Here is a 21,161-nt window from a genome sequence, read left to right as displayed (position 1 = left end):
TTCGTATCATACTTTACATTGAAAAAAAAATTTCAAAAATGAATTTAATAAAAATTAATACAGTAATTAATAATTTAAATGACATAGAGACATTTATTTCAATTAATAATAATTTATTGTAATTTTACATTTTAATTACGTGGTTCTTTAATAGATGGCGCAAAAATAAAATGTCAAATGACTTTTTAATTAAAAATGTCGAATTGTTTTTATTAACATCATATATTAGCAGCATTATATTAACAGCTTAAAACGTTTAAATTATTTTAATTCATAAACGATTTTAAAATTGCATATTAGAAACAAACATCATCATAATTCATTCATTTTATTAAATTATAAAAAAGACATTGTTAAGTTATTAAATTATTACACCAGTTTATTTTTGAAATATATATAATTCGATTAACTATTAATAGATGGCGTTAATTTGCTTTATTAAATTATAAGAGAAGACATCATAAATTATTAATTTATTAGTTATTTAACCAACAAGTCTATTAATGAAGGCGATTAATTATCGAGATATTTTAACGCGTGAGCGAGCGAAGCGAAGCGAACGCGTTAATTATTGAGATAATTAATCGCATTTTAATATACGAGTTAGTTACAATATTTTTCCGTTGACCGTCTTTTCAACAAAATAGAGAAAATCCATCGTTGAAAAATCTCCCAATTCTGTCACTGACAAAATAACCTCACTTTTAATGTGTCATAATTTATTTTTGTAGTCTTACCGAATAGATATAGTGGTCGGTTGGGTCGGTATTACAAATTTCATTGGAGAATATTTATTAAATTGACTACTATTTAGTTCGGTCGGACTTTCTTAAAATCGTTTATTAATAGAAAATCGTTTATTAATAGGTGTCATTAATGAATGATTTTGTATACATTTATAAATCTTATAAATACACGGTCGACGGAAAAAGTTATTTAAACTACTTTATTTTGAAATAAATATAATTCGATTAATCATCAATAGATGGCATGGTAAAAATGTTAACTGGATTTATTTCGTCAAAAATTTTATCTTATGTAGATTTTTAAAAATATAATTATTTAATTATAATTTAGAAAACCATTAAATTAAGTAAATAAAATTCAAAACTTATTTTAATTTTATAAGCAAAAAAATATTTTTGAATAAAGTTAGTTGAGTTGCCTATACTAACAGTTTAAATTATTTTATTTGTGAATTTTAAAATGATCATTAAAATTAAGGAAAGTGATTTGAAATAGCGAATATTTATTAATCAAATATTTAATTTAAATTACATATCTAATTAGTACCGATTTTTATGATTCAATAGATTTTATTTGATGGTAAATATACCAACGAGTAAAAAAAAGAGAAATCGATACATCTTCTCAGTGTTATTCTTGCATTAATAATAAATTAGTGGTCATTATTGGTGATGGACAAACATGCGTTGTCCCATGTAACGTCAGTTCAATAGTAATTATCCCCACCGCCACATCATAGTCACAAAAAATACAAAACCACGACTATCTTCCATCGTACGAATATTCGCGGTTCATCTTGCGTTGGTGAAGAGTGGTTCGCGTTTCGCGTTTCAGTGATGTGTTTGTAACGAAATATAACATAGAGACAACATTTTAATAAATACAAATTGAAGATTATTTATTAAAAAATCGTTTTAAAATTTAAACTGACCCTTATTACTTCATAAACCGGTTAGTATTTTATTAAGTTTAAATTCGTTAAAGTTCAAAAAATAAAATGAAATATAGGTTGGCATGGGATAGTCACTGTGTCAGTATTTTGCAACAAATAGTTACAACATAGGTTCTTTTCAATTTCTTCGAGCGCGGAAATCGTGGGTTTTTAGATTTTAGAATGGATGTTGTAATAATTGGGTTGCGTTCTATTATGTAAGGGAGGTTATTGTAACAATTTCTTATTTGTTTACAAATATTTAAAGATTAGTTATTAAGCGTTCGTTTTCGAGATTTGAATTAAGTATTAAGATGAACTGTCTCATTAATGCAGTTGAAATTGCGTGATTTGCGTGTTGATTTTAGGTTTGAAAGTAAAATTCTTTTTTCAAGGTTGGTAAACCTTTGAGTAAAAAAGTGTTTTGTGTACATAATATTGTTTGCTAAATTTATTAAAAATTTGCCGATCTCGCTAAACCATGTAGAAATATCGTTGACAAATTCAAATAGAAAATATAAAGTGTGCAAAAAAATAATTTACTTTTTATTTTTAACTTTAGCAATTTTTTTATAAAGATTTTTTTTGAACAACAAAAAAACATGCGTCATTCGGAATTCAGACAACTACTATTTATCGAATAAAGTGAAATTTGAACCTTGTTCGAGAACACAAAAAAAAGATAAATGAAGTGTACAGGTGGTTGGACCTTCTTTGAAACTTGTTTTGCTACATGCTCGACCTTGAAGGTTCATTTAAAATCAAGGCAAAAACAACGAAAATTAAATTAAATTCGATTAATTAAGACTGTCACATTAATTTAATTTTTATAGTAAAATAAAATTCTGTTTTTATTTTTGAATAAAGATAAATTTTAATAACTAACTTCACGATATTATTTAAATTTTTAAACGTCAAAATGACATTTAAAAATTGAAACTTTTTTTAGGTTAAACATTGATTTTTTGGTCTTTTTTAATATTGATAGTTTTTACTGTTAAAAAATAGAATAAATTTGAAAAGATAGGAAAAGTACTTATATTAAAATGTTTTTTCCCCTACAATTTTTTATGCAAACTTTAAACGGTTGATTTTGCATGTTTATAGACTTAAGTGGTTTTCCATGAACCTTGACGATAAAAATTAATGCTCATAAAAAGTTTATTTAAAACATCATTTATTTTTCAACTTTCTTTAAGTCCCAACTTGTTTTTTTAAAGATATTCTTTAATTTTTTGATTTTTGGAGGTCGTTATAAATATAACCTCAAATTATGACGTTTAAATACCTTATTCAATTTTAAGACGTTTTAATTTTCTAATTATTCTTATTTCTTGTAGTATCTTTTTAAAAAATGGCTACATCAGAAGGTGCCATCACCATAGAATTAAAACGTAGTCAACTTAAAACGCAAACTTCAACAGTTTCAAGTCGAAGACAACAAGCAGTATGCGTACGAAGAGCTTACAAAAGATATGGTACAAAGAAAAATCCTTTCGTAATTTTAGACGGTTTAAATATGACCGTGCCAAAAGGAACTATTTACGGCCTTTTAGGAGCTAGCGGCTGCGGAAAAACTACACTTTTAAGTTGTATAGTCGGCAGAAAACGCTTAAATTCCGGTGAAATATGGGTTTTGGGTGGTCACCCAGGTTCGAGAGGAAGCGGAGTTCCTGGGCCTCGTTTAGGCTATATGCCTCAAGAAATTGCACTTTACGGTGAATTTACAATCAGGGAAACCATGCGATTTTTTGGTTGGATTAATAATATGAAATCGAGTAAAATAGAGGAGAGATTACATTTTTTGCTCGAATTGTTAATGTTACCCGAAGCTGATCGACAAGTTAAAGTATTGAGTGGAGGACAACAGCGGAGGGTTTCATTGGCCGCAGCTTTATTACACGAACCGGAATTATTGATTTTAGATGAACCAACGGTTGGAGTTGATCCATTATTACGAAAAAATATTTGGGATCATTTGGTTGAAATTACAAAACAAGCCAGAAGAACGGTTATTATTACGACTCATTATATCGATGAAACTAGACAAGCACATTTGGTAAGATTTGTTATAAATAAAAAAATAATAAGAATCGAGTTACAACAAATTAATTAAACTAATTATTGAAATTATCGAATTTAATTAAAATTAGAGTATTTTATCGCTACTGAATTTAGGTTGGCAACAAACAAAACGTCAATTTTGACAGTTATGAAATACGATTTAGATTGAATTGAAGATAGTAACTTAATTCTTTTCATTTTTAAAAACTAATTTTATAATTTCTTATAAACATTACTGCATCAAAATAGTAAATATTAACCAAGTTACTACACGTTAATTAATTATTTAAAGTACAATTTAAATTTTAAGGATTTAATTAAAACTGGATTTTGTTTGCTACTACATTTAGGTTGGCAACAAAAACGCGAATATTTTTAAACATTCTTTTTATATAAATAATGTTGAATAAAGTTTCGACGATAAATATAAATCATTAAAAAATGTTTTAAGTTTGAATTGAAAAAAGTACTAATTAATTCCGTACGAACATGGAATTCTAATCTACCGACCACATTTAGTCATTAAACCTGAATACGTAATGTTTTTTTTTCAAGTTTATTCGTATGATTACAACTCGGTATCAATAAATTACCAATTAGGTGATTAATCAGAAGCCATATGATATTTACAAAAATTAATTTTCATGTAACAATAACGTATAAATAAATAAATTTTGAAAGGTCAATGTTGCCAAATTAAAATAACCTCAACAAAGATGACATTTAAAAATATATAAAATTTATTTAAGCATTTACAGTTGCTCACAAAATTGAGTATACAGGACTGCAAGATAGATAATTGTGAATATTTCAAATAATTAGTAATTTATTTTAAAGTTTGTGATTGTATTAACTAAACTGAATGTAAAATAATTCAGATTTCCAAATAAAATAATCACAATATTAACAATAATAACAAACGATACGAAATTCACGCCATAAAATTGAGTATAGAGTTAAGCAAAAGTGATTCAGTTTAGGTTGGCGTCAATCATCGACAGCATTCGCCGTAGCATGGAGTCCACTAACTTTTTTAACTTTTTGGATAACATAGTGTAACTTGATAAAATGTAGCACATATTTTAAAACTTAAAACGTCAATAACATGGTAATTATAAAGAAATTACCAAATTGTCGTTTATTTGGTGTGACTCAACGTTGAGTTATTATAAGCAATTTAAATATTTAATTAGTTGTCATTTCAAAAATAGTAAGAAATTTACCGTAATGTTTAAATTTGAGTAGTTTTCAATTTTCTACTATATTACGAAACAGATTCAATTTAAATTGTTAATGGATGCCGAAAACAATTTAAAACGTTAATTGGCAAGGTGCCGTAATCTCTTCACATTTCATAATCTTAATATAACATTGTTAAATTATGTAAAATAAAAATAACTAAAGACAATTTTATTTTCTTTATTAACTAATGCAGATTAAAATTTATTATGTAATACAAAAATTCCAATAGAACTTTCTTTCTCTTCAATTTCTTGGCCTAGTTGGCATCTAGTAAGAGTTACAGTGAATCATCAGATCGAATGAGATTACTGAGAAGCTTCTTATGTAAGGTGTAAGTGACCAAAACAAAATTTCCTTGATCCACTTAAAATTTACCATGTGTATGGTTGCGGTTCAAGGCAAAATTTCGTCTCGTGCGTTACTCAATAAAAAACCGTCTACGTAAAGACACCGCAAAAAAAACTTTAACACATTATACTATCTTGAATGCCAATGATATTATGACGCAATTTTCAGTTTCAACATTATTTATTAAAAATCCCATATTATAAATTATTTATTCTGATTGACAGCAGCGATATGAAGTTAATTTTTAATTTAATTTTAGATTGGATTAATGCGTGGTGGTTATTTCTTAGCAGAAGCATCCCCGGCAAGTTTAATGCAACAATATGGCTCCGATTCTCTTGAAGACGTTTTTCTCAAGCTATCAGTTATTCAAAATCAAGGAAAACGTCGTCGTTCATCAATTGCTCAAGTTGTAACTTCAGCGATACAAGTTCCCTCTGGTATTGTAAATGAAGCTGCTGTTATCGATGACGAAGCCGGTGAAATATCTGGTGAATTTGGTGATAATGTATCAACTACAAGTCGTACTAGACGAATTTCACTTACTCCTGATAACACCGATTTGCCACCACCGGAATTACCGCCAGAAGAAGATCCACCAAGAAAATTTGCTGACTATTTTAAAATTTTAAACATGGAACATATGAAAGCATTAATTTGGAAAAACTTTTTATGGATGGCAAGAAATTATCCGGTTATGTTGTTCATTATAGTTTTACCTATAGCTCAGATTATCCTATTTTGTTTGTCAATCGGTCACGACCCGACTTTCTTAAATTTATCGGTGGTCAATTACGAGTTGAACGAGGGTGAAAAATGTTATAAAACGCACGAGTGTAACTCAACGCGATTAAGTTGTAACTTTTTGGATTATCTCGAGAATAGAACATTGATTTTATCCTATTTTGACACGTTGGAAAAAGCTCAAGATGAAGTTAGAGCTGGTAATTCTTGGGCTGCCGTTCATTTTCGACACAATTTCTCCGATGCGATAAGAGCTCGACTCAATGATGGACGATCTTTATCAGAAGCTAATGTTATTAGTTCCGAAGTGGATGTTTATCAAGATATTTCAAGTAAATCTATAATGTTTAAATTTGAAATAACCTTAAAAAATTAAAAACATAACCTTAAAATGTCAAAAATATTTTATAACCCTAATTTTTCTTTTTGTTACTTTCAGATCAAAATATAGGATCGTTTTTAAAACGTGATTTATATAAAGCTTTTGAAACGTTCTTTCAAGATTATTTAGAAGTGTGTGGAATTGATAGAAAGATTGGGCAAATTCCTATGCGTTTTAATGAACCATTATACGGAGCAAATGCACCAGATTTTACTGATTTCGCAGCCCCAGGAGTTATTTTAACGTAAGATATCAAAATCATAGTTTTACTCTATTTTTTACTTCGGAGCAGTAAAATGAAAAGCCCATCTTTACACTAGTGTAATTTTAAAAAGCTATTTTTTGGCGGGTGTTTTAAAACCAGAGAGGATTTTAAGTAAACTAGTTACGAATTTAATTATTTATTTGTTTAAACATAATAAAAACCAGGGCGTACCTACTTACTTTGTCCCACATAAAATGCAACATGTCAATATAATTTGATATTACACTAAAACCTCGATATAACGGATTAATACAGGGAAGGTAGTGTCCGTTATAGCTCAATAAAAATATACAATAATCTATCGCTGAATAACAAATAAAACTAGACTAATACTAGCACTAGAACTAACACTAGACCTAGAAACACTCCATTTAGCTGTACCTCTCTTAAGACGGCTGGTAGGCAGCGCTAGTTAGCATAAAATATCACTATGTTGCATATTTTTATTGCACTAAAACTAGAACTAACACTAGACCTAGAACTAGAATCGTCCGGATTTAGCCGTCTTGAGAGACGTGCGGCTTTTTTAGTTTCTAGGCGGCTGGCAACATCTCGAATTGTTCTAGTATAATTTTTGCTTAAAACTGACCAATAACAACCCTTCTTTCTGGCGCTTCAATTTGAAAACACTTCTCCGAATTAAAAAATAGAGTATAATACTCCTTAATTATTGATTAATTTTGTTTTGTTTTCAGAATTGTTTATTTCTTAGCCGTAGCTTTAACTTCGGGAGCTATGCTTTTAGAACGAAACGAAGGCATTTTGGAACGATCCTTAGTAAGCGGAATAAGCGGTTTGGAATTACTTTCCGGTCATGTAATAACCCAATTTATTGTGATGGCCGTCCAAACCGGAGTCGTTTTAATTTTTTGTTTCGCTGTTTTTAATATTACAATAAACGGCAATCTAATGTTAGTGATAATTTTAACTTTAATGACTGGTTTATGTGGAATGTGTTTCGGTTGTGTTGTTTCTTGTATTTGCGATACTGAACGTACTGCTACGTATTTAGCTTTGGGGTCGTTTTTACCAATCGTAATGTTATGTGGCATTGTTTGGCCCATTGAAGCTATGCACAAATCGTTACAAATAATTGCATTTTTCTTGCCGCTTACAAAAAGTACAGAAAGTTTACGTTCCATTATGCAAAGAGCATGGGTTTTTAATAATCCCGTTGTTTATGTTGGTTTTATTAGTACATTTCTTTGGATGGCTGTTTATTTAACAGCTAGCATATTGTTACTTAAGTTTAAAAAGGGGTAAGGTGATTGTTATATTATTATTATTTGAGGAATTCTTGGTATTGTAATAAAATAAGTATTTATATTTCGTAGGGATTTTTGATTTTAATTTTTAGTTCATAGTTCTTGTTGTTTTTTTATAAAATTTGCCGGCTATGGTGCAATAAATTATTAACAAAAAACACTTTGTTGTATTATTATTAAAGGATCAAAAAATTGAAATAAACTTAAAAAAATATTTTAACTGACATTAATTTTCTTACTTTTCCATCGTATTTTATAGATACACTTGATTTATAGTGCAATAAATACAATTTAAATTAATGTATACAAACTAATTTAATGTATATTTGGTTGCCTAACTTTTCAACACATGCGCTGTCAATAAAACGTAACCTAAACGTAAAAAATAAGGTTATGTCAATTACCTTTTTGAGTGGTTCGTATTTCTCTGCAATAAACTAAGTTAATTTTATGGTGGGTGTGTTTTTCTTTATTTAAAACGAACTCCGATAAAGATTCGATCATAAATAAACTAAAAAATGGGTTCTAGTAGTAAAAAATATAAAGAGAAAGATGCTAACAATAAGAAGAGGAAGCAAAGCCCCAGTAGGAGTGATTCGGAGGAATACGATCGCGATCGCCACCGAGATAGGAAACATAAACATAGGAGACATCATAAGGATAAGAAAAGGCATAAACATCATGATTATGAAAGTCATGGTAAGATTTTTTTCTTTAATTTAATTTATTAAATAATGGTAATACTTCTCCAAGCAGATTCGGACGTTATCGAGGTATCCCCTGATCGCGCTCCATCACCAAAACGTGATAAAACTCCTGAACAATCAGGACAGTCCCAAGAATCCCTTTCGATTCAAGAATCAAATAAAATAAGAGCTCAACTTGGGTTAAAACCACTTGAAGTTAACAAAGCTGATGATAAACCCAAAGCTGATGGTAAAAAGAAAGATGATTGGGGTGAATTTTATCACAAACCAGCTGGAAATATCAGCCAGAAAAACCAACAGGAAAAAATTAAAACAAAATTGGCCGAACATAAAGAAAAAAGATTAATTGCTACTAAATTATCAAAAATAAAACCATTAGGGGAAAGCGATAGTGATGATAATGCGTCAAATTGGGTTGATAGATCAAGAAAAATCGAACAGGCTAAGAAAGATGCCGAAAACCGTGCTAAACTTTTACAAGAACTGGATGAGCAATTTGGAGTAACCGACATAATTGAATCCGAAACCAAAGGAAGAAGACAACAACAATATTCGGAAAAACATTTAAAAGGGTTAACCGTCGAACATGACATCAATGAGATAGCTGAAGAACGATCTGTTATTTTAACATTAAAAGATAATAATGTTTTAGATGAAAAAGATGATGTTTTAGTGAATGTTAACATGGTTGATAATGAACGTTACAAGAAAAACGTTGAAAATTTGAAAAAGAAACCTCAGTATAATGCTTATGATGTAGAGGAATTCGATGAATTTGGTAATCCGATTGAAAAATCATTATTGGATAAATATGATGTTGAAATTGATGGTGAAAAGAAACAATCGTTCAGAATTGGGCATGATAATTATTTGGAACGAAAACACGCCGCTATGGAAAGTGTTAAAAATAAATTGGCTAATAAAAAACTGGAAAGCTTACAAGGACCTGGTTTAACTTTGGCTTCGGAATATTATAATGAGGAGGAGCTAACTAAGTTTAAAAAACCAAAAAAGAAAAAGGTACGAAAAATCCGCGAAAAAGGAAAATTAACAGCTGACTATTTAGAACAAATACAAGATGAAGAAAATAAAAAGGATGTTAAAAAAATTGAAGAAATGGATATTGATGATATCCCAGGTGAGTTATTTATAAATTTACAAATTTTTGTTTTAATCAAATTTTTCTTTAGATATCAAATTACAACCGGATCAATTAAAATATGAAGAAAAAGATGATGCATTTAATCGTGCAATAAAAAAAACTCGTCTTATGAAAGACAAAGAAAAATTAATTGATGTAATTTCAGCTTTAAAAGCGATTAAAGATGAACCAATTGAATCGTCACAAATCGATACTGGACACATCATTTTAAATTCAACCGCAGAATTTTGTCGCACACTCGGCGATATTCCAACTTACGGTCGTGCAGGAAATCGAGATCAAGATATTGTCGAGGAAGATTTATTAGATTTCGAAGGAGGTGATGCCGGAGGTAATAAATCGGATGATGATTGCCAAATAATCAGCGATGATGAAGGTGGTCGTTGGAACTCCGTCGATTTAAATGAACACAGACACTCAGAATTGAAACAATCGGAAGTTCCGATTTTAGATGAAGAACCAGATGTTGGAACGGGGGTTGGAGCTGCATTAAAATTGGCTATGAGTAAAGGTTATTTGGATAAGGAGCAAAATAATCGGCCGTCCAACACACGGTTAGCTCACTTACAAGCAAAGCATTATTCAATTGAAGATAAAACGTACGGTGATGATATAGAAAGGGGCGGGCGAAGAGAACGATATACGGGACCAGTATCGGAATTTAAAGAGAAAGATACCTTTAAACCCAACGTTAAATTGGAGTACATTGACGACGAAGGTCGAGTTTTGAATTCGAAGGAAGCTTTTCGGTATTTATCACATAAATTTCATGGTAAAGGACCGGGTAAAAATAAAATTGAGAAGAGATTAAAGAAACAGCAACAAGAAGGATTGATGAAGAAAATGAGCTCCACAGATACACCGTTAGGTACTTTGAATATGTTACAAGCTAAGCAAAAAGAGATGCAAAGTCCTTATATTGTTTTAAGCGGTGGTAAACATACTCATTCAACCACAATTTCAAAACAATCTCGTCGATAAATTTTTTTTAATTAATTATTTAGAATAATTTAACGATTATAATATACCATGTAATGAATTAATATAATTCAATAAATATATAAAGCACAACTTACAATGTATGGGGTACAAAGAATTAAATTCAAAACCTCACCTTCTTAACCTAACTAAACTAACAGTTGACGCCATCTATTGAGATAATAACAAAACCTAATTTAAAGTCAATTAAATTGACTTATAAAATTTTTATACATAATATAAATTAAAGCTCTCAATTAATATAATGATTTTAAAAATTATCAATGTAATTTATTATATATAATACTTAATAAATTAAATTCCTTTTCAATATTTTAGAACGTACACTATTTTAATAAACTAACTGTCAAAGTATCACAACATAACCTATATAATATTTAATAAACCCTCTTCTTAGTAAGGTTAGTAAGTTATCATCTTCCAATACATTTCAATAAAAAAATGTGTGTGGCACTAAAATATATTGTTGATATGTTCGAAAAAGAATTGTATTCCAACGTAATAAAAACAGTAAGTCAAGTTTTAATTCATAACATCTCAATATATAGATTTATTTCAATTTAAAAACAGATTGATATGGCTTTATTATCATCCGATCAGAAATTAGAGTCAACTCCAATCACAAAACTTCAAGTATACTTATACTATGGCGACTCGCATTATCAACTACAACAGTATTTACAAGCCGAAGAAGCTTATACTCAAGCGTTACAATTGAGAATGTTTCTAATGAAATCCAAGTCAAACGGAAAATTAAATGAAAGTCACCAAGAAATTCCTAATGATGTCGATATAAAATATAAAATGCATTTGTGTTATGTATACTTGAAAAAGACGAAAAAGTCTCTTGAAATCTTACAAAGTATTCCAAATAAATCCAGGGATGCCAAAATAAACATGGCTTTAGGAAATTTATACAGAGATGGTGGATGTGAAAAATCAGCCATCAGTTATTATAAGGAAGTTTTAAAAGAAAATCCTTACGCAATTGAAGTAGCTGAAAATTTATTGAAGCTGGGTGTCAAAGTGAGTTAAATGCCAAAAGTGATAACAACCTAAAAAAAAATTTATTAAACAATGATTTTTAGGGTACAGATGTAAATTCTTTAATGTTAGAAGTAACTTCAGAACCTAGTTGGTTAAATCTATGGTTAAGAGGTCAAGCCCAAATGTATTCGCAAGATTACAACAGCGCAATTGCAACGTTTAAAAGTCTGGAAATTCAAAATCTTCTCAAAGACAACAGTTCCTTATTAGTTACTATTGCTTATTGTTATGTTTATCTTTGTGATAACAAATCCGCGTTACAATATCTTCAACGGGCGATTAGATCCGATCCAAATATGCGTTACGGACGGGATTTATACGCCTCTTTATTGGCGCGATCAACAGAAAAAGAACATTTACAAGAACTTGAAAGACTTGTAAACAATGTCGATTTAAACGTTAACTTATGGACTGCAGAATATTGGGTAGTGATGGGTTACTGTATTTTTGTACATAAAAAATTTGTGAGGGCGTGCAATTTTGGGCAAAAAGCTTGTTCTTTAAATAGTCGATGTGTGGAAGCGTTACTACTTAAAGCTTACACTTTATTTGAGGTTAATAAGTTATCCGAAGCTTTAACTCATTTTAAAGAAGCTAAAACCATTGCTCCAACAAGGTTAGAACCATATAAGGGAATTATTGATTGTTATTTGGGATTATCACGTCCACGAGATGCTGTTAATGTTGCTATTCATGCTTGTAGAGAATTAAAAAATAGTCCTCAATCATTAACTGTAAGTATTATGTATTAAAGAATTAAAATGATTTAATAAATTAATTTTCTTTAAGTTATACGCTAAAATTTTACAAAAAAATCCAAATATGACATCAATGAGAGTTCGAGATCTTTTGGATAAAGCGTTAAATAAAGATCCAACTTATCATCCAGCAGTATGGTTATTAGCGGAACATTTAGAACAAGAGCAACGACACGAAGAAGCGTGTAGTGTATTAACAGCTCATGTTGCTGAATATCCATCGTCAAGAACACATCAAATGCTTGCGGATTGCTTTTTAAGGTTATCAAAGGAAGACGAGGCTGTGTCGCATTATAGTGCCGCTATAAGATTAGATCCGTGTAATCAAAGGGCTTTAGATGGATTGAATAGCATAGGAAGAGGTGGCAAATTAGACGCTAATTATTATATGTCCGTGGGTGGGGAAAGTTCTTATACTCCATCGCAAGGTCCGAGTGTTCCGAGCGATCAAGATTTAGATGGCGAAAGCGAACCGGATTTATGGGCAAATAATGGTGATTTCATGAATTATGATTAAATAATTAATTTGTATCAAATTTTTTTTCTACCTTACTTTTTATGTATGGGCGAATAATTTTTTTTCAGAATACTTATTAATCCAATAATAAATTGATTAATTAGGAATTTATAAGGTTTTATTCATCATTAAGAAACCTTCCAGGTTTTTTTATTTAAATTTCGTTTCAAATCATTAATAAGAGGCATTTTAAATTTGGAACTAAAATGACCTTGTTTGTGATTGGTTGAATGCTTTATTTTGACAGTGCTTTGTATTTATAGGTTAGGTTCCCGACTCTTTTGTAAACTTTTTTTTTTCGTCAATTTAATTGAATAAATTCGGTTCTAACAAATATGGATCACAAAAAATTTCATTTCTGAAAATGCGTTATCAGCTTTACCAAAAATATTTTATTTCGACGCATTTGTAAATAAAAATACACTTAAATTCACTAAAATAACAAAATAAATTAATAATTCTTCAAAATTGTTCCATTGTAATCTCGCGAAAGTAATCGTACAGCTGAAAACTGACGAGAATTTCCCCATGGCTTTGTTAAATATTTTAATTTACCGTGCGGTTAACCTATCAGTAATCTTTGAGATGAACGAAGCATGAGAGAAGAAGTTATCACAAATCCTCGGACAAGCGCTCCAAAAATAGCAGCAAACCTTCAAAATCAAATTAATAAAACTGTAAGTGCAGAAACTGTGAGATAAGTTTTGCAACCTGCCGGTTATAACGGACGTGTACCGCGAAAGAAACCCTACATTAGCAACGTGAATAGAAAGAGCCGTATTGACAAGATTAAAAGTTGTACTAAAATCGAATGGAGGACCAATTAAGTACTAGTACTACGCAGGTTTCATTGTTCATTGCAACATTTGGAACTGTACTATTACTTTTGTGAGGTTGCAATTTTGAAGAATTATTAATTTATTTTGCTATTTTCTTAAGTTTAAGAATTTCTTACCTATAAATCTGTTTAAAATGAACAATTATAACTATTTAAAAAAAAAACTTATTTACAATCCTATTTTAGAAATCATTCAAAACCCGTTGCTGTACGATGACTTTTGGGACTGACTGTATATCTTAAGTGGTCCACCACCGGCCTGTTTGCCCTAATTCTGTTTTGATTAATTTATTTAACCTAAAAGATGTTTAAAAAACAAAAAAAAAGATAATAGATTTATTTTTGCGGTATTTCAACGCACGCTTTCCACGTAATCCTCGCACACGGGTACCCGGCAATTTTCACTTTCGCATTTGGTTACGTGCACGATCACGTTCCGCCGTCACGTGTTTCCGCTCTCGTAGTCGTCTTTTTTCCCCGCATTACATTTTTTTCTCCTCTCGCGATCAACACGGAAATTAAGAATTTTTTGGTTACGCAACGCGTTCTTAGTTTCTTCGATTTATTTTCACTCAAGGAGAAAATAAAAATTGAAGAGAACTTTATTATAACGCCCTCTTACAATAAAATTCTAAATCTCGTTTCTTACATTATTTCGGCTAATAAATAATTATGTGTGCCTGTTAATAAGATGTTATTTTAGTGTGTGAATTTATTTTAAATGTGTGCGTGTGTGTGTGGCCGCCCGAGATTATTATTGGAAGTCACGTGGGAGTCCACGTTACCCTGAACGTGACACTAGACTATCGGAGGCGGCTTTGCTCGTATCGGAGACGCCACTCGTGTTCAGAACGACGCGACGCGAGCTCCACAAACGATTTTTATAGATACTATAATCGTTGTCCGAAAAAATAACGAGTTCACGTGTGCAAAAAAAAACACTTTTGATTTCATTTTTGTTAACATTTCATTTATGTTCGTTTTTAATGATTACTTTCGACGACTTTAATATAAATATAATTAAAAATTAATTTGGTGAATACATTATAAATTGGATAATTCGAGAATTTGCAAAATGAATCACGGTTATTGGGAGGAAAACGCGGCAACGCAGCACGTTAAATACGAAAGGTGAGTGTTATGTGGAATAAATATTTAAAAAAATCGAATTTAATTTAATATTATTTTTAATGACGCGTTATAAATGAAATTTCCCTTTTTTTAACACTAGATCGCGCGATATCCGAAACAAAAACAAGACGATAACCAGTGGAAAGTTTACTTATCGACGTCACGTGCGCCTGTCATGCGACACGTTCGTACTCGATATACGACCCGTTTCGATTTATTATTGATAATCTCTTCACATAAATACAACATGTCATAAAATTCAAACTTGGCGATTCTCAATTAATCCAATACGAACAAAAAATAATAATAATAATAGAGATTATTTTTTTTTGAACATTTTGTCACATGCTTCTCATTTAAATTGAGATCAAGAGATCGAGTTTTTATCGTTATCATGTTTTTTTATATTTGTTATCTTTATTTTATTTCATACTACTTAAATTTTATGACGTCACAATATAATAAAGTTTTAGAAGTTTTCGTAAATAACTCATTGTTCATCATCTGCACCAAACCGGTTCAATAAATTAAACAAAAATAATTCCATTAGTTGCACATAACCTAATAAAATTTGATAAGATTACTTGATACCTTTAAATAAACTTTCAAGAATGATTTCATCGCTGTAATGACCTACGTTATTTTTTTGTATAACCTCAAAAAGAAGAAGATTTATTAGAAGAATAAACAAAAATTATATTTAGTTTAAAATCAACACGTTAATTAGGTAAAATGTTCGTAATTAATATTATTTAAGTCGTTCACGTGGATAAATAAATATTACCACAACACAAAACATATTTTGAATCCGGTTTTATCGGTGCCAAAATTCCATCGCATCCTCGTACGATATCAATAATATCGTTTTGGCTATAACGTTTAACATAAATTATTTATTTCGTTAAATTACTTTTTAATGCTTTAAATTTTAATTTTTAGGTTATGTTCTCCGATATAACTGTCATTTCTATTAGAACGCTTACGTTTTTGAGGTTATGATCTTGTTACGATTTTAACTAAATTTAAAGTAATTCTATGTGATTTAAACTTAATCAAAAGGCATTTTAAAATATGTCGCACCTACATTAAAAGCTTTAAAAAGCACTTAAATAAAATAACACTAAATTTAAAACGAGCGCCGACGACTATCAAATTGATCTTGTCAAATTTTGACATTCGAAAGTGACATTTGACGTAAAGATGACGATAAATCGAAAACCAAACTAATTAACATAAATAGATGTGGTTAATTAACCACAAAGTTAATTAGCACGAAGACAAAAAATGTGTATTGCTTAGATATCGTTAAAATTCTAAGAAATCCAAAAATCAGTTCACAATACAAAACATATTTTCAATTTTGAATCCGGTTTTATCGGTGCTAAAATTCCATCGACTCCTCGTATGATATCAATAACATCCTTTTGGTTAAAACGTTTAACATAAATTTAAATTATTTATTTCAGTAAATTATCTTTTGATGCATTTAAATTTTAATTTTGAGGTTATTTCTCCGACATAACTGTCGTTTTAACAAATTTCTTTTTTTACTTATTCCAAAAAGTTTCCCACAACATATTTTAATTTAACCAATATTTAAAATATAATTTTAATCGTAAATGAATCAAATTGCAAGAAAAAATAAATTTTAATATAATAAAGGTATACATAAATGAGTAATGATAAACCGATTTGAAGTTAGTTACAAATTGTTTAGTTATTAAATTTCAAGGTTGGCAGCAAAATTACCCAAGATTTAGGTTAAAACGTCAAATTTCTTTTTAATTTTTAAATCATTTCTACTAATTTCTTTCCTTTTGTCAATTTTTGGTATTTAATCCTTTCTTTTAATTTTAGTGGAGATTCAGTACCATGTTGTGAAGTATTGGCACCATATTCGGATTCAGAATCAACATATGGAGTTCGTTTAACAAAAAATCGTGTATCCAGACAAGATCCTTTATCACATCGAATAATCGAAAAACGTCGTCGCGATCGTATGAATAATTGTTTAGCTGATTTATCAAGATTAATTCCTGCGGAATATCTAAAGAAAGGTAGAGGCAGGGTTGAGAAAACTGAAATAATCGAAATGGCTATTAAACATATGAAACATTTACAACATTTGGACGATTATCGTTTGGGTTATCAAGAATGTATGTCGGAAACGATGCGTTTTCTTGTCGAAGTGGAAGGTCGATTTCCACGGGAACCTTTTTGTGTTAGATTATTGGGACATTTACAGCAACACTGTGATTCGTTAACGAAACAAGCGCCCGTTGAAGATGCTTCGAAAGTCGAACCAAATAATAATCATATCGAAGAGGAATTACCTCAACATCATGAAAAACACACGGAAACTTATAAATATAAAACTAATATTAAGTTGAGGTTTAATCAAGACTTACAGCATGCAAGAAGAAACTCTACTGCAAGTATTGAAAATCATAGGTAAACATTAATTTTATTTTAAACAATTTTAAGAACTTTAACCTACCATCTTATCTGAACTATTTATTATTTTTAATAAGACACTTTTGCTTAATCATTGTTATGTAGGGGAAAATCTCAAGGTTATAAAATTGTCTCAAAAAGAAAATGAGAAAACAAGTTGAGTTAATTTTTCCAAGAGTCGGTGACTAATTTACCTGTTTTTCAAATTGTTCTATTCTAACTCTTACAAAAACGTAAACAACATCTAAACTTAAAAAGAATCTTAAATTTTTTATATTTTTATCTTGGTCTTGTATTTTTCCGTATATTTTTATTATAAATACCGCGCAATTTTAACCTATTAACCCGCACTTGTGCCTTAATTACGCAATTTTTAACGATTAATACTTATCCGGGCACATTTACATTACAAATTATGATGATGACAAACGTTACAGGTTTTCATTTCAAAATGAGATTACGAAAGAACGAAATAAGGTGTGGTTAATCAATCATCAAGAAAAGAAAAATGTTTATTGCTTAGACATGTTTAAAATTATGGACGATCCAAAAATATATCATAGAAAAATTGTTTTCACTGGTTTTCACTAATAATTAGAATGAAAATTCAACACTATAATTAAAAGCGTTAATTGAAACGTTTAAATTCGAATTCACTCATCCGTTTGTGTTTCTGAGGTAATATTATTTTAAAATATGTTCTACCTACCTATGTATTTAAAATGAATGCCCACGATTTTAATAAAACTTGTTTGCTTTTTATTTAACGCTAGTGTGATATTTGACGTAAAGATGGCGCCACCAAGTTTGTGTTTTTGAGGTTATGGTTAGTTGTTCTTCCGGTAGGTTATTGGAGTTCGAACTTTTGTTCATACTCCAGCAACTGAGTTTACTCTGATTTGTTTTCTCTCTTCAATGTTCTTCTTTTCTCTATCTTCTATGCTCTATCATCCGCATAACTTTTTGAGGTTATAATCTCCTTCAATTTTAACTAAGTAATACTATATGATTTAAACTTAATCGAAATAGTTATTTAACCAACAAGTCTATTAATGAAGGCGATTAATTATCGAGATATTTTAACGCGTGAGCGAGCGAAGCGAAGCGAACGCGTTAATTATTGAGATAATTAATCGCATTTTAATATACGAGTTAGTTACAATATTTTTCCGTTGACCGTCTTTTCAACAAAATAGAGAAAATCCATCGTTGAAAAATCTCCCAATTCTGTCACTGGCAAAATAACCTCACTTTTAATGTGTCATAATTTATTTTTGTAGTCTTACCGAATAGATATAGTGGTCGGTTGGGTCGCTATTACAAATTTCATTGGAGAATATTTATTAAATTGACTACTATTTAGTTCGGTCGGACTTTCTTAAAATCGTTTATTAATAGGTGTCATTAATGAATGATTTTGTATACATTTATAAATCTTATAAATACACGGTCGACGGAAAAGTATTTTAAAATATGTTCCACCTACCTTAAAAGCATTTAATACAACTCGAGTGTAACATTTAACGTAAAGATGCCGCCACCAATTTTTATTTATTTATAATAAATACTTGTTTTGTTAATCTTATAGGCTAATTCATAATATTTTATAGACCGTCTTTAATTTCGCTAAATAGAAATAATGAAAAATAATACATTTAAATCGAAAGCCAAATTAATTAAACTAAATTAGTGTGGTAACCACAAAATTAATAACCACGAAAGTAAAAAAGGGGCATTGCTTAGATATCTTTAAAATTGTGGGCAATCCTGAAAGCAGTATAAAAAAATTTACAAAAATTATTTTAATAAATAATAAACATGACAGATCAAAGTAGTGACATCTATGAGTGGTGTTCAACAATATCATTGATTATCTAAAAATACTAATAAATCTCAAAATAATTGCTTAATTGAATACTTAAGGTTAAATCTGGAATAAAAACGTTAATTGAAACGTTTTATTAAAACATTTAAGTTTGGAATCGTTCACCCGATTGCGTTTTTGAGGTTATAATCTTGTTATGATTTTAACTAGATTTAAAATAATACTATATGATTTAAACTTAATCGAAGGGTATTTTAAAATGTTTCGCTTACCTTAAAAGCTTTAAAAATTAATAAAATCACGATTTAATTTAAAACCGAGTGAGTTTGATCTTGTCAAAACTACTTGATTGTGCTACAAGACATAAAGATGGCGCCACCAATTTTAATAAATCATTTATTAATTTATAATAATTTTTAGATCGTCCATAATTTTATTAAATAAGCATAACCTAAAATAACTCATTTAAATCCAACAAAATAACACTTTCCCTCCCTTCACAACTAATTTAATATTTTTCTAGACGGTATTCTGCTAAACGACACCGCCTTGGTAGGTGCCATCTAGCGGAGAATTTTTAGTGTTGTAAGTCACATTATCTAGGGGATGTCCCAGGTTCACTCTTCCTCACTTGAGCCGCCAAATAGGGGGCCGGTGGTAAACCAAGACAGAGTACTCGCATTTACATTAACGGTGAACACGCAGTTTGATTCTCAAACATTTAATAAAAAAAATATTGAGAGCAAACCGCATGTTCCCCTTCTCTTCCTCTTTCTGTTTACAGTTCAAGTCATAGTTCGCCACCAAGCAGTGAGATGACGTGTACGAGAATGTCAACGGAAACGGAATTAACATCACATCCGGGGGAGAATCATCTACATCATCATAACAACAATCATCAAGTCAACAATAGGGTTGCAACGAGTAGGCCGACACCCACTCGCGCGGCACAACATCAAACCACCAATTTTAATGTGCCCGTGTTCGTTTTACATTCAAAAGGAACGTTTTATGTGCCTCTATCGATTGATTACCAAACCTTGTTGCCATTTTTACACGATTGGGACCTCTTGGAAGTTCATAGCGTCGTTCTACACCCCGTTACCATTAATGTTAGCTTTCCAACGCCTTCCGGTGGCGGAAGTTCGGTACTTCGAGGTAGTACTACTTCTTAGCGACGACGACTATGTTGGCCGTCGTTTTTGGCTGTGATAGTCAGGGAAAATAGATTCCGCGATTTTAATTTTTTTTATTTCGTTTAATGTGAAAGGAGAGAGTGCTTTTTAAGATTAGGTGCAATCTTTTTTTTGTATTTTAGGTAATCAATGGTGGAATTTGACATTCTATCAAAGTGGATGGTCAATGTTAAGTCTTTTTTTTGGGGGGTTATCTAACAATACTGACTGTTTTAGAATTTTGTTCGAAGTGAGATAAATAAATTTTGATCAACCCGTCTAATACAGCCTAATTATTGATTATAAATTTTAATTGTTGTACAAAAAATAAAGTTAAAAATGTATTTTATACAAATTCTTAAAAAATAAATTCTTTTTTTTTGACATTTCGAAACGTCATTTTTCAGTGCCTAAATTTACCAAAATTTTTAGTGTTAATAAATTAACTTTAATAATGTAAAAAAAAATTAAAATGAATTCAAAGAACCGTTTTTGCTACGAAGAGGATAATTCTCCTATAATTCTCACTACGAGACCCGTAAAAATTCATCGTTTAAAAA

At 30.0% G+C, this 21,161-nt stretch overlaps 4 protein-coding genes across 5 annotated transcripts; all 4 read left to right on the top strand.

Annotated features, from left to right (window-relative positions):
• Window positions 1-1,527: 1,527 nt before the first annotated feature.
• LOC111427295 (ABC transporter oskyddad) lies at window positions 1,528-8,148 on the top strand. Its single transcript, XM_023062360.2, has 5 exons — window positions 1,528-1,698; window positions 3,019-3,737; window positions 5,592-6,408; window positions 6,516-6,702; window positions 7,419-8,148. Exons 2-5 carry the CDS (start codon window positions 3,033-3,035, stop codon window positions 7,984-7,986), a joined length of 2,277 nt encoding a protein of 758 aa, XP_022918128.1. The 5' UTR covers window positions 1,528-1,698; window positions 3,019-3,032; the 3' UTR covers window positions 7,987-8,148.
• A 189-nt stretch (window positions 8,149-8,337) lies between these two features.
• LOC111427296 (U4/U6.U5 tri-snRNP-associated protein 1) lies at window positions 8,338-10,928 on the top strand. Its single transcript, XM_023062361.2, has 3 exons — window positions 8,338-8,687; window positions 8,745-9,833; window positions 9,886-10,928. Exons 1-3 carry the CDS (start codon window positions 8,507-8,509, stop codon window positions 10,836-10,838), a joined length of 2,223 nt encoding a protein of 740 aa, XP_022918129.1. The 5' UTR covers window positions 8,338-8,506; the 3' UTR covers window positions 10,839-10,928.
• Window positions 10,929-11,223: 295 nt separating this feature from the next.
• LOC111427297 (anaphase-promoting complex subunit 7) lies at window positions 11,224-13,285 on the top strand. The gene is made up of 4 exons (XM_023062362.2): window positions 11,224-11,366; window positions 11,427-11,882; window positions 11,945-12,637; window positions 12,693-13,285. Exons 1-4 carry the CDS (start codon window positions 11,298-11,300, stop codon window positions 13,176-13,178), a joined length of 1,704 nt encoding a protein of 567 aa, XP_022918130.2. The 5' UTR covers window positions 11,224-11,297; the 3' UTR covers window positions 13,179-13,285.
• Window positions 13,286-14,504: 1,219 nt separating this feature from the next.
• On the top strand, window positions 14,505-20,985 carry LOC111427300 (transcription factor cwo). Of its 2 annotated transcripts, none has more exons than XM_023062367.2 (3): window positions 14,505-15,147; window positions 17,005-17,598; window positions 20,211-20,985. In XM_023062367.2, the coding sequence occupies exons 1-3, from the start codon at window positions 15,092-15,094 to the stop codon at window positions 20,599-20,601; spliced, it is 1,041 nt and encodes a 346-aa protein (XP_022918135.1). In that variant the 5' UTR covers window positions 14,505-15,091; the 3' UTR covers window positions 20,602-20,985. The 2 variants fall into 2 exon arrangements, with proteins under 2 accessions (XP_022918135.1, XP_071050184.1); XM_071194083.1 differs by lacking the exon at window positions 20,211-20,985 and adding an exon at window positions 18,039-19,182 and having other exon boundaries at window positions 15,062-15,147.
• The last annotated feature ends 176 nt before the right edge of the window (window positions 20,986-21,161 follow it).

This window comes from Onthophagus taurus, chromosome 2 (assembly GCF_036711975.1).
Source record: "Onthophagus taurus isolate NC chromosome 2, IU_Otau_3.0, whole genome shotgun sequence".
In the NCBI taxonomy this organism is placed as follows: domain Eukaryota; kingdom Metazoa; phylum Arthropoda; class Insecta; order Coleoptera; family Scarabaeidae; genus Onthophagus; species Onthophagus taurus.
This window is presented reverse-complemented; position numbering and strand designations above follow the sequence as displayed.